Source organism: Bufo bufo, chromosome 2, assembly GCF_905171765.1.
Source record: "Bufo bufo chromosome 2, aBufBuf1.1, whole genome shotgun sequence".
Classification (NCBI taxonomy): domain Eukaryota; kingdom Metazoa; phylum Chordata; class Amphibia; order Anura; family Bufonidae; genus Bufo; species Bufo bufo.
Window position 1 is genome coordinate 72,065,994 of NC_053390.1, and position 13,766 is coordinate 72,079,759.

The window sequence follows — 13,766 nt, forward strand, 5'->3', positions numbered from 1 at the left end:
TGCCGGGGGAGCCTGTAGGTATCTGGACATGCTATGAGTTACTGTTTTGCAACAGTTGGAAAAACACAGGTTCAAGATCACTGATGTACAGTGGTCCCATTTTGGAAGTACTGCCTTACCTCTTTGAAGCACTATGTTTGGCCCAAAGTGTGGCATCTGAGTAAATCACTATTAAACACAACAGTTTGCAGTGAAACCTTGTTTTCTTGGTGCCCTCTTTAGTATTATGCTTTTCATACTTGTAGACTGTGAAACTTCGTCTGAACTGTCAAACCATTTTAAACACCGTTCTGTAAATGGTGGATGGTAAAATAAGCAGAACACTCAATAGATTCCAGTCTTTACTAGCCCTCATAAATTAGAGTAGCTCATATGGGCATGACCCTGTGTTCTACAAAGCCGGGCTATCTCCTCTTTTATCTCCTGGAGAATCTAAAATTAAAAGTCCTCCAAATGCAAGTTTTGTCCCATGTATGTAACATGGGAACCGAACTCGCCAGAGCAACCGTTTATTCACCTCTCCTCCCTGTTGTGAACACATGGACCATGCATTCTTAGCCGGGAGTCATTGTTGACCACTCTCTATCGTATATAACCACCTTTACTATATGATATGCTTGGTGTCATAGTTTAAAGGGGTTGTCCAGGATTTTACAATTTACAGCCTCAAGATAGGCCAACAATATCTGATTGGTTGAGGTCTGACACCCAGCTTTCCCTACACAGCTGTGTCCATTGTGTAGTGGTCGGAACTAGTTACCGTAGAGCTGCTCCCCTTAACATCAGTGGAATAACCTTCTCCGTCCACTACACAGTGGACGGAGCTAGGTAGTCTCGGCACTAGAGCTACTCCGAAACAGCTAAATGGCTGGGGAGGGGGTGTCAGACGCCTGTTGATCAGATTTCCTGAGGATGAGAAATGAATAGTAAAATCCTGGACAATCTTTCTTGGATAAACATAGCAAATGCTCTTCAAAAATAGTGAGATATAGGTGGTTATGATGGTTGGATGGTCTGCCAGTCAATCAGTGGCACTAAAATGACCCCAGTTTTTACCAGTCTGCCTTTCAGAGAGATGGCTTCACTGGACATTTTTAACCATTTAAAGGGGTTATCCACGACCAAACTTTTCTTTTTCAACAGACCTCTTTAGAGTGGCTGGACCCGCGGTGGGGTTTATCCTTACCTGGTCTTTGCTGCTGGATTCCGGATGCATTGTTCCACGCCCGCCTCAGCAGGTCCCAGGTCTCTGGGAATTGACATTCTGTTGATGAGTGTCACGTGACCGCTGCAGCCAATCAATGGGCGCCTGTGCAGCATATGACCTAGTGACGTACCGCATGGGTGTCAACAAGATGTTGATTCCTAGAGACCTGTGGAGGCCATGGAGCTATGCAGCTGGAATCCAGTGGCGGGGACCAGGTAAGTATGATCCCAAGCACAGGTCCAGCCACTCTGAAGAAGTCTTTTAAAGTTTAGTCGTGGATATATCTGCATTGGACACCCCCGCCTCTTCTGCTAGATGGCTGCATGAAGTATATAATCCGACTTTAGCAATATTATTACACTATAATGGCACAGGATAATTCAGCCATTCTTCCATTCATATAAACATCAGCACATGTGCTGAGACTTGTGTGTCATGTTAATTACATCCATGTCAGATAACATACCGTCATGGATGACAACAGACAGGATCCATTATTCTGTGTCTCACTGGAAATGCAGGACTTAGATTTTCCATTATCATCATTTAAGTTGTCACACACAACATGTCTGCCAGGCTAATGTGCCTTTTTGTCTTCCATTACACGTCTCAGAAGTTGCCTGAGGCCCCATCATGCAGCCTGCTAGGTTGCGTTGTGGGAGATGCATGTTTTTATTCTAATATACACTTTCATTTATTATCATAAATCAGTGCAGTACATTTGCATCGTTGAGGAGCATGTTCTAGAGCTGACTGCTGTACAGTTCCTGCTCTTCCACAATGCACTAGAACAGGCGCTGCATGCCTTGTACAGACACTTCAGCCTGCAGAGGGCAACACTGAGAGATCACTGGAGGAATGCAGAATTGTGAATGCAGCTCTGGATCTGACCATGTACTATACAGATTACATAGAGCATCTGAAGAAAAAATTTTATTTATTTTTTTGAAAACTGGTCTAACTTGTATTGCGCTCAAAGGTGAAGCCATGTCTAAAATTCACGTAATTGATGATCCACGCTTCTTTATGGTGTTCTGCTGTTTTACCTTCACCTGTGTTTTGGTAGCATGTCGTTCAAGGGTCAGACTCTCAGAAATAATTGTTCTCCGATTCCTCCTTCCTTCACAGTCCTGCTGGGAGCAGTCGCTACGGCTCATCTGGTAATGTCAGCCAAGGAAGCTCCCAGCTGAGCGATTCTGACCATTATCATGAGAGTCTACAGTCTCTGGACATGGAAGAGGAGCGCCATGATCCAAATTTCTGCTTCGTTGGTTCTGCTAACCAGAGGAAGAGTGACCAAGAGTGGTACAATGGCCTTGAGCCCAAGAGAACAGGAGAACCTCAGGGAGGCGAGGCACAGCCTGTAGAAGTGGCCGCCAAATCACCTCAAGAGCTAGAACGAACCAAAGATGTTCAGCTGGAGAAGCAGGAGAGGTTGGTATTGTCATCTGCTTATTACTTGGTGACCCTAATTCTCGATCGCTAATCCTGATTCTGGATCGCTGTACGGTTTTATGACCTGGTATCACACATGAGAGCCTTGGATACATGAGCCCAACAGAGAGTATCTCATGTGAGAGCAGATACCTAGATACATTGGCTCAGTAGCTCAGTATTCCACATCAAGGGTGTACAATACACCAGTTTAAGACCGTATCACACATAATAGGCTTAGATACACCTACTTATTAGATAAGCCTACACATAAATCGCTAACACTACAGCATGGTATCTCAGACGAGAAGCTTGGGGTATGTTAACATGTCAGATAAAGTGACTCGGCATCACAGTATGACCCATGAGGGGCTTAGACACACCAGCCCAACATTCAGTATCCCACCTGAGAAGAGGCATAGATAGGCTTCATAACCACGTAAGACGTTTAGATACACTGGCTCACCAGAGAGTGGTTCAGATAAGACACAAGACGATATCACACACAGTAGACTCGGACATAATCTCTTTAAGCAGTATCTAACCTAAGAGGCTTAGATATGGCGATAGTATCACACATGTTCAGCTGGGATACACCCGCTCAACAAGCTGTATCACTCAAGAGGCTTAGATACACTGCTGCACTGTGCTTGGAGTTATTTTATGTGCGGGCAAGTCAATGGGTGCCACAGAACACTGGCCATACGCCTTCCAGTACTGTGTGGACGGATGCCCGAGAGGTCTCTAGTGCGGCATCGGCTACGTTGTGGCTCGGAGGAGACGATTGCAGGAGTTTAGGGGCAGCGTTACGTGAAGGCATCAGTATTCACGCAGCATCTGTAGTAAACACACTCCGTCTCAGTACAATTGCAGAGCAAGATGAAAGCTTTCGCTCCAAGATTGTTCCTTGCGTCTAATCTAATAAAGGATGTGGCGGAGAAGTACAGCACATCCATTCCTTATCCCGGCTCCGAGCCGCACACAGCCCATAATGCAAGCGTATTAAAGCAAATTTGTTACAGTATTTGCAGTCATGTGTCGTCTTCTCGCACCCGAGATGAGGCTTCTGTCCCGATGCCTTGCGCCTCTAGATGGATGTTTTAATTCTGTAACCTGAGACAGTTGCCGATTCTGATTAACGCATTTTAGTCCTCAGCCATAATTTATCTTCCGTCCTGCTAGGCACTTTTAGTACATATCCTTTTGCAGCAGGGGGCCGTGTACAGCTGCACTTTCCCACACATAGTGGGTGGACAGGCCGTTCGGCGTGACTGAAATCTATGGATTAGATAAAGTTCCACGCCCAGACGTCTTGGTCTATGAAGCCGGGAAGAATTTATCTGTATTAAACATTTAGCTGGTTTGGCTATTTCAAGTAAAGGTTTCCTTTCTTCTCTCTAACAAAACATTCTCTTTATGCAGAGGAACATAAAACGCTGTGCTCCTCATCCGCCAGGGCCCTCTCCCATGAGCCTGTGTCTTCCAGGACCTACTCCAATGAGCCCGCATCCCCCAGGGCCCTCTCCCATGAGCCCGCATCCGCCAGGGCCCTCTCCCATGAGCCCGCATCCGCCAGGGCCCTCTCCCATGAGCCCGCATCCGCCAGGGCCCTCTCCCATGAGCCCGCATCCGCCAGGGCCCTCTCCCATGAGCCCGCATCCGCCAGGGCCCTCTCCCATGAGCCCGCGTCTTCCAGAGCCTACTCCCATGAGCCCGCATCCGCCAGGGCCCTCTCCCATGAGCCCGCATCCGCCAGGGCCCTCTCCCATGAGCCCGCATCCGCCAGGGCCCTCTTCCATGAGCCTGCATCCGTCAGGGCCCTCTCCCATGAGCCCGCACCCGCCAAGGCCCTCTCCCATGAGCCCGCACCCACCAGGGCCCTCTCCCATGAGCCAGCATCCGCCAGGGCCCTCTCCCATGAGCCCGCAAACCAGCTTCCTAAGCTCCTCTTATATTCCTTGTTTCAGTTCCCTGTTATTTTCAAGACCTCTGCTTGCTGTCAGAAGGTATAAACATTGATTTTATTATATTTGGAGGCTGTAAAGTGCTCCTGACCAAGTCCTGCTCACACAGCTGATGGGCCTGCTGGCGTACAACAGTACGGGTGGGTTCCATAGGCTGGTAGTTCTGAACAGGAGAGAGATTTGTGCTGCTGGGGTTAAATCTGATACATTGTGAGAAACCTTCAGCTGTGAGCAGGACTCGATCAGTACTTGTTTCCAGCCTACGAATATAGACAATTACTGGCTGAGGGGGGTCATTGCTGCAGCTTGCATGGTCATTTATTGCATGTCAAGAAGGACCAGAAAGCGGAGACCAGCTGGGCATTAATAAGTACTGGAACGGGAGCAGTAGGGATCAATATGGTAGCATTTATTTTATTTATTTTTTCTTTAAAAATAAATTTGGCCGGGTGACCCCTTTAACAACTCTTGCTGATATACTACTAGTCCCAGCATTATCATTAGCCAGATATCCCATACACAAGGGGAGCGTGTCATACTACAGTTGATATTTGTAGTCTTCACCTTTCTTACAGCTTTCTTATATTTTCACTTTCTTCCCCCTACAGCTACCATGAAGATGTCGGTCCTCCTCCTTTCTCCCCCGCCAAAGCGCGCTGGCTCCGAGCTATTAATAAAGTGCGGTTACAGATAACCGAGGTAGGAACACAGCGCTCTTATTGTTTTATGTTTGTCCCGAGATCCGGACTCTGATTGTAAAATCTCCCGTCACATACATGGCGGTAATCTCCTGCACACACCAGGGTTAATCCCTTTGCAAACAGTGGCAATCTAGTCATAAACCTGCAGGGCCGAGGAGAACTTTACATTCCCTGCAGCAGCCGTCAGCAGGTGTTGTGCGGTGTCTGTGCCGCCCGCTGACCCTGCAGTGACTGTAAAGGGTATATTTACCAGTTTTCACATATCTATAATCTACTTAGAAAGTTCACTCAGTTTGTACAGTACATAAGTTACTTATCCTGAATTACATTCTATATTTATTCTCCATAGCAGCACTCACTATTCTGCTGGTGGAGTCTCTGTGTACATACATTACATATCCTGTACTAATCCTGAGTTACATCCTGTATTATACTCCAGAGCTGCACTCACTATTCTGCTGGTGGAGTCTCTGTGTACATACATTACTTCTCCTGTACTAATCCTGAGTTACATCCTGTATTATACTCCAGAGCTGCACTCACTATTCTGCTGGTGGAGTCTCTGTGTACATACATTACTTATCCTGTACTAATCCTGAGTTACATCCTGTATTATACTCCAGAGCTGCACTCACTATTCTGTTGGTGGAGTCTCTGTGTACATACATTACTTATCTTGTACTGATCCTGAGTTACATCCTTTATTATACTCCAGAGCTGCACTCGCTATTCTTCAAGTGGAGTGACAATGTATGCAGATTACATTTCCTATCCTGTACAGATCCTGTATGAGTTTAGCACTGCAGTATTATACTCATTGCACTCACTATTTTTCAGGCTTCACAGCTGAAATCTCCTAAATGTTCCTGTTTATTCAGGGGTCTGCACAGATCTTTCTCTGGGGAGTTGCATTATAGGAATTGTCTTTATGTCAGTAAGGGATGTCTGTCAACAAACTTTTTGATCCTCTCTTTTAACAACTCGCAGAATTATGACTGCAGCTCTGGAGTATAATACAGGATGTAATTCAGGATCAATACAGGAGAAGTAATGTAATGTATGTGCACAGTGACTGTGATGTAACTTGGAATGGGTCCAAGATCAATAACCTGATGTGGCTCAATTTTTCTACAGATAAATTAATTGCCAAATGATGATGATTATAAATACAGAAAATGATAGGTGAATATACACTTTAAACTTTCCCACAGCCCTGCAGGTAATTTTATGCAGACATTATGGGATTACATGCACAATATCTATAAAGCAGGCCCAAATCGACGCTTCTGTAAGTAGTAATTCTTTCAGGTGCTCATCACATCCGGCTCGAACGCTGTAAGACTTCTCCAGGAATTGCATTGTTTTCCAGCAGCGAGGTAATCATGCTTATTGTGACCTGATAATACAGCGACCACTACAGGCGGATGGCAGTATGACATGTCATGGCCATCTGTATTTTTCATGGACGGGCCTGGTCCTCTTGTTAGCAATAAGTCTGACCAACTGGACTTTTTTTTTTTTTCTCAATTAGAAATTCTAATTGATCTGACTTATTACTACTGATGTACCATGACCTCGAAGCTGGAAGAATGAGAACCTTCTCGGATATCCCGACTGATAGCCTTGGCTCTGCACCAGTACAATAGTTAATTACTTACTGGAGCATCCCTTACCTTATAGGGTGGAAATCGGGGCTGATATTTCACTTTTAATTGGAAATGTCTTAATGATGATATTTTTCTCCTGCTCGTCCCCTGTATTAGCAGAGCAGCACAGCGTAGGACCACTGGGGTCTTCTGTAGTACATGAAGAAGCGTGTTCCCACCTTAGACATTTATGACGTATCCACAAGTCTAATACTGTAGACCTGGGTCCCACCTCTGTGACCTGCCCTGACCTACAGAAAGGGATCCACCGAGGTAGGTGCAGGTCCCAGAGGTTAGATCCCCCCCCCTTCTGACGTGGTCACTGTGAAGAGAGGGGCTACTTTCTCCTTCACTTCTATGTTCTGAAATCCGTGCGGGAGGTAGGTGCAGGTCCCAGTTATAAGATAACTTGTGGATATGCCATAAATGTCTAAGATGGGAGGACCCCTTTAAATAGGCACCCTATGATCCTCCTATGATCTTTCCCTCCAGCGTTACATCTACTGGCAATAACAGCCAAATGTAGTGAGATCCTCACATCCCCTTCTCCCCAAATCTACTAGTCACAGGGGACTGCCCCTTTAAGCACTTTCTGGACGGTCTTGTCCCTTTAAGACCTTGCCTGGCAAAAGTATTTTTTTTTCCTGGCCCTTACAGGGTTAACCCGTGCGTGTGTTGCCCGCAGTTTCATGGCATCAGGCAGCCGGGAGGTTGCTCATGACTTTCTAAATCCTCCAAAGCTGATTTACTCGCTGGAAATGTAAAATAATGATTTGTGATCAGTGTGCGCTTGTCATCCTGCGAGTAATAATGAGAATAATAGTCGCCGGGATGAGGAGGCACTCCCCCCTTAAATGCGTGTTACATGATGATTGCTGCGTCCTGTGCTCCCGTCTCTGGGCCATGTGTGACGTACGGTGAGAAAGGGGCAGCCATGAGCTATGCAGGACCTGGTGATTGGAGGATTTATTATATGACCATAGTATTATGTTTCATTTTCTTTTGTGCTGTCAATTAGTAGTCTGCAATCTGCGTCTCTCCAGCTGTTACTACAACTCTCAGCATGCCCACACGTGCTGTCGATTGAGAATAGAGAATGGATCGCAGCCACAATTGTGCAGTTTTAGGGCTCATGCACACGACTGTATGTAAGGCCCGCATCCGATCATCATTCCATTGTTTTTAATGGTAATCTGTGGGTCACTGTAACAAGTAATTTGTTTTTATTTTATTTTTTCATTACATTTATTTGCAATATAGTATTATCTGAAATGCGGATGAAACCTAGAGTTCTGTTCATCCTGAGCTTCCTGGTTCATGAATAAAATTCTGGGAATTGACACATGACCGTAAAGTAGGGAATTGTGTATTGTAACAAAGTATCTGTTTTCCATTCATGGTCCTAGGTGAAACCTACTGAACCAACACGTGTTCTCTATATAATGGACGTGAGCATCCGTTTACTGACTTGCACTCCCCCACAATGCTGCGAGTTCAGGTCTGTAAACCCATGGTTGGCTCATAGCATGTGTGGAACTTGCCTAACATGGACAATGCAGCAACTCCTGAGAGCCCCCTGTGTACTGATCGCGTCACTATGATATATATGGCGGTCTCAGCTCATGACGGGCCCCCCGTCGGTCCAGAACATGAGCAGGTTCATGAAGGCTGGATGTCGTGCAGTAACAAGCTCTCCTCCCGCGTCTAATAAATCTCTGCGCTCACAGCCGACAAGGCCAATCGTATTGTTCTCCAGCGTCTCAGGGCTGCGGGCGAGCGAGGAAATGGCCTCATTAATGTGATTTTTGTAGAGCCAGTTCAATAAGTGAACATACAATCTGTGCCTGGCATCAGGGACCATGCAGTCCACAGCCTTACTACACATGGGACCACACAGGGTTTCAAATACATTTCCTATTGCCTTTTATTAACCTTTCTTAAAGGAGACCGATGAGTTGTAATTTCCATAAAAAACACAGAAAAATAGGTTTAACGTCCTACTTCTATCAATTGTGCCTTTGTGCCGTCCCTGTGATAACTCTTCCTGATCACACGGCACATGAATTTTAACATTTATGGTCTGGTCATAGAATCGCCGTGCATTTCTGTGGAGGCTAACCCTTGGATTTCTGCTTCGAATGTGTGCTGGGTCTCAGCCACTGATCTGCAGGAGGAGTAGCACTGTTACCATTGGTTGGGGCTCACCCTTAGGTCTGCAGAAGTAGACGCGTGCTACTTATTTCTACAGTAGATTTTTTTTGCCCACCTGTATGTTTTCTGCTGCATATGAATGAGGTTGCAGAAACCACATTCATGTGCATGAGATGCAGACTGTGGCGAGGTTTAGTGCAGATTTTGGCGTGGTCAATGCGCATGCAGACAGTGGAGGGAGATGCAGCGAACCCCACGATCATTGCTGAAAGTTAACTGTTTGCAAAAAGTGAAATGTTGCGATTTAATGTAGAGGCATTTTCCTCTTTACGCACTATGGTGGCGAGGAATTTATCAAAGTTTTTACGCCACAGTTGAGAAAAAATAAGTAGCAAATTATGGCACACTCCATATTTGCACCATAATCTGCGACTTTTAGAGGTTCTCGCTACTTTTCAGAAGTGGAGCTTAGCACTTACACAGAAACTGGCGTACGTTATAGCTCAAGTCTGCGCTGATTTGAGTTTCTGGTGCACAGAGGAGAATTGCAGAAAGAGTTAATGAGAACAGAATTGCATGCCTGTGGTTATTTGGGAAGACTGGACAGTGTGCGACTCAGGGAGGATTACTGCTACCATTATTGCTGCTGCCTATACACCTACTCTGTAACATACTCCTGAGCTGTGCTTTTTGCTGCTGTATGAACTACTACTCCCATTATCTATTCAGTAAAGAGAGGCTTTATTGCAACTGCACTTGGCCTGGTCATTGTCTCCACGTTTTGCCGGCCACTGCATCTGTACCCCTGCCTTGCACCTCACCGGCCGTCTAACATCAAGGGCACCCACCCAACCTAACACCGGTTAGGAGATCCAGAAAGTCAGGGAGTGCCCCAAGGGAAGAAAGGGCGTGGCCTCCATTCACTGTGCACAGCCCAAGGTGTGCCACAGGGACGATTGCCACCACTTTCAGAGCCACTACCATTCCTCTCATTCTCGCCATCCCTCTGGGTCGCTGCACATAGATTGTGATTTGAATCCAAACCACGTCCCTGTCACAAGACTGAACCGAAGATGAATCAAGGCAGGAAGTGTTGTCATGAGATCCCCGCAGCAGCTGAAGGTTGTCAGACTGTATAATAAAATAAGATATTGAAAATGATATTATCTTTTAGGATTCATCCTCCTTTATGAATATTTCTAAGAAAAATAAAAGTACTGTGACAAGGGGGAATGGAGAAGGGAGAAGATACAGCCTGAGATGCGTACTTACACAGAGGCAGGGACAGACTCTCCAGCAGGACAGAGTATTTCAGGAGAGGCGTGTGGCTGAGCGTTTGTAGTGCCCTTATGATTTGTATGTAGAATTTCATGCCGAGACATACGGAGGTTTGAGCCTAAAGCTGGCCGTACAGCTGTTCGTCCAGACCTTCATGAATACACATGCTCAGTCCTTTGGATGACATTCCTCTAATGTGGAAAGAATGGGATTCACCAGCAGCACTGAGTATTTAAGAAGTGAAAACAGGGCTGCATGTGATTGATGGAGTTTTATATTGGTGGCCTGGTAACCGCAGTTTATTAGGAGTAGTTGTCCTCTGCTGCAGACACTGAGCAGAATGAAGGTTTCATTCCTGCAGGGTGTTCTTGTGCCCCCAGGGTACAGCGATTTCTGGATTATTTGGCACATGGCGGGGCGGGGGTCCGCTCGTCTTGCCATGTTTCTTGTGAAGCTTTTCTGGACTTGCCCCCAGGACTCTGTGTGTGATATTGATATCTGCCAATCACTGGCTTCTGCAGATTGAACCGTCACTCCTCAGTCTGCTCATCGGCCCTGGCATATTTAGGGCAGCACCAGTTTCCATGCATGTAGTGATAGTGATGGTAAATGAGAAATGTAATAAGCGCCCACAGGAGCTGCACTCTCATTCAGCCCCTTGTCCGCTATGAACCCTCAGTCACGCAAACGTCATCGTCCACCGTATGAGTCACGTATCGGCTTTGTCAGTGCCTACAAGAGGGGCAGTGAGAAAATGCCAGGCGCTCATTAACATTCCACAGGATCCTTATCAGCCGCCAGTCATCCTGTCTTCAGCGCGGGGAGAGACGATGTCTTGTCGTTTCCATAATGGATTTGCTGCTGTGATTATTATTCATATTTCATATCTGCAGTCGCCAACCGTCACTGGAGTGATCTGTGACACAAAGGGGGGCCCGAAACAAAGCAACATTGCTCGTTTCTAAATGCCAGGAGATAGCTGTGCCATATGTACACACAGTCCTTCTATAGAGACTGGCGGGCACTGCGCTACTTACAGTCTTGCTACCCGTCCTTGTTCCTATTCCTTCCACAGAGCTGGTTCTGGCCGCGGGCATCCTCCGCAGGGTGCGGCCTGCGCATTTACTTCAAAGACTTCCAGTCTTGCTCTATATGGGGCGCATTAACACTCCCAGCCAGTGCTCACATCCAAATCCTTCTCCAGGCTTGTCTGGGCGTCCCTTGATATTTCAGGCACCCTCCTCAGTGGGAGCGTGCCTGAGCATTAGGTTTTCTAGTATCTAGCAATAAGCAAAGGATTAGTCCCTGTCTGACTACCCGTATACTGTACTCCAGCTTGCTAAGAAAGATCTTGTCCACCACAGCACGTCCATTAAACACTGGAAACACAACATTACATAATAAAAGGAAAGCACGTTCAGCTCATTAATGAAGGAACATCTCATCGGCGCGCTTCATTAAAGAAGTGGCTTTCCAATGTTTAATGTATTAGACAAACACATTATTCGGAATCAAATGCTCGTGTGCTTCCTCCTCGCCTATAAGATCGTCACATGGGTTTTCTAATTATTTGTGCAAATTCTTCTTGATTCTTTGATCTGATTGGTTGTTCATACCTTGATTTTCTTATATAATATTGTGAATGTCAGTAAGCTTTGTGTAGCCCGAAACGCATCAGTGTTTTTTTATTAATATGTACAATAAAGTTCCTTCTTTTTCTGGACATTCAGCAGTGCTGGATAAGATTTTTCTTAAAAATAACAAAAGAAGAGATGCAGTGTATGTACAGCTGAACACATGTTAACTTACTCAGCAAACTAGAGGACTCCTCGTTACCTCTTAATTGTGGGATACTATTTACTTCTCAACTGGTGTCCTTCCCCTCGGTGTAGTGCGCACTATTTTCCGTGGACACTATACGCACTACTAACCATTGCGTTTACCGATTGATGTGAAAAGAAAGACTATGACTTACAAGGTTGATTTGTACAAACAATAAGGCATATTTAATTGACATAAATGATACTATAAGTGATCCCTCTAAGAAAGAGGACATTACCACAAAGCAAGCAAGTACTATAAAGCAAGTGACTATATTAATATGCGTTTTTAGACATGATACTTACAATGCGTCATATTTCCACATTATTGATAATCCGCAATACTGCAAATACCTTGCAGTTAAATACAATTGGTACATTATATTATCGAACGAGATTGCATATAGCTGTTCTTGTTTGATATAATGTATAAAAATATACACTATCACTATACTATATTTTTTATAATTTTTGTGTTCCAGTTTCTGTATCTTGTATTTTGAATCAACTGTTATTATTAATACATTTCTGTATTTTAGTGCCTGTTCATAATCACTATTTACCACTATTTTTTGATTTGGGTGTATCAAACGAATAGAGGACCTTACCATAGTGGCAAGGGGTGAGCCGCCCTCCATTTTTTTGCATTACAAGATTTTTCTTATCGGCTTTGAGTCCAGCTCAGTCCGGGTCACGTCTTCTCCAGGTGGATGGTGAATCCAGTGATGCTACTGCTCTGGTGCTTGTGTTTGTACTCCAGCCTGACCACCGACTCTGACTTCTAGCTGCCTTACCTGACCTTAGCCTGTTTCTCGGTTTGCCCGCCTGAACTGACCTCTGACTTGTCTCATGGATGCGCTTGTACGCTGTCTGCCCTGATCTTGGCCCGTCTCCAGACTATGCATATATCCTGATCCAGTGATGCTCTGCACCTGTGTCTCTGACCCCCGTGGGGACTATCTCAAAAGGTAGTGGTCTGGTGGCTCCTCCACAGCAAAGTCCAGATCCCTGCATAGGGATTAAAGGATGAACACCGGAGCCATACTGGTCATTTGGTACAGTAACAGCAAGTCATTTCCAGATGCCTAGTATGGGATAACTAGCTTATATCGGAAGAGGACAAGGATCGTACTATGGGACCATTTCCCAGATTCTCTATCAGACCTATATTGTGCCATTCCTCTGTTGTTCCTCAAGGAAATGTACGACTAAACAGATTGGCATTACCTTTCTCGTTGTCAGTAGGCTGTGTCCCTATGTTTGGACCATGGCACTGTGTAAGGACTTGTCCTTTTGGCCAGGAGACTGGTAATGCCCAGCTGCCAATCTATACATTTCCAAGACAACAGAGTAATGACACAATACAGAACTGGAAGTGAAGATTCTCCAGTGAATATTTACTGAGGGGAACAGACAGGTCCTCATTAAATCTAAGCTCAAGCTTAAGCCAGGAGAGCAGTAGAGACAGGCCTGGTTTTATGTGAGAATGTGTCCATTCCATGATGGCAAGCAGATATCTTGAAAATGGTGAGAAATTGAATGAAAACACTTATTGAAACACGGCA

General features: G+C 45.4%; 1 protein-coding gene across 3 annotated transcripts in view; it reads left to right on the top strand.

Moving 5' to 3' along the window:
• UNC13B (unc-13 homolog B) overlaps positions 1–13,766 on the top strand; it is a 369,265-nt gene that overhangs the window by 160,525 nt on the left and 194,974 nt on the right. For all 3 annotated transcript variants that reach the window (XM_040421204.1, XM_040421203.1, XM_040421202.1), the window contains 2 exons: positions 2,336–2,641; positions 5,214–5,304. In XM_040421204.1, the coding sequence (XP_040277138.1) occupies positions 2,336–2,641; positions 5,214–5,304 (397 nt within the window). The remainder of the gene's footprint in view (positions 1–2,335; positions 2,642–5,213; positions 5,305–13,766) is intronic.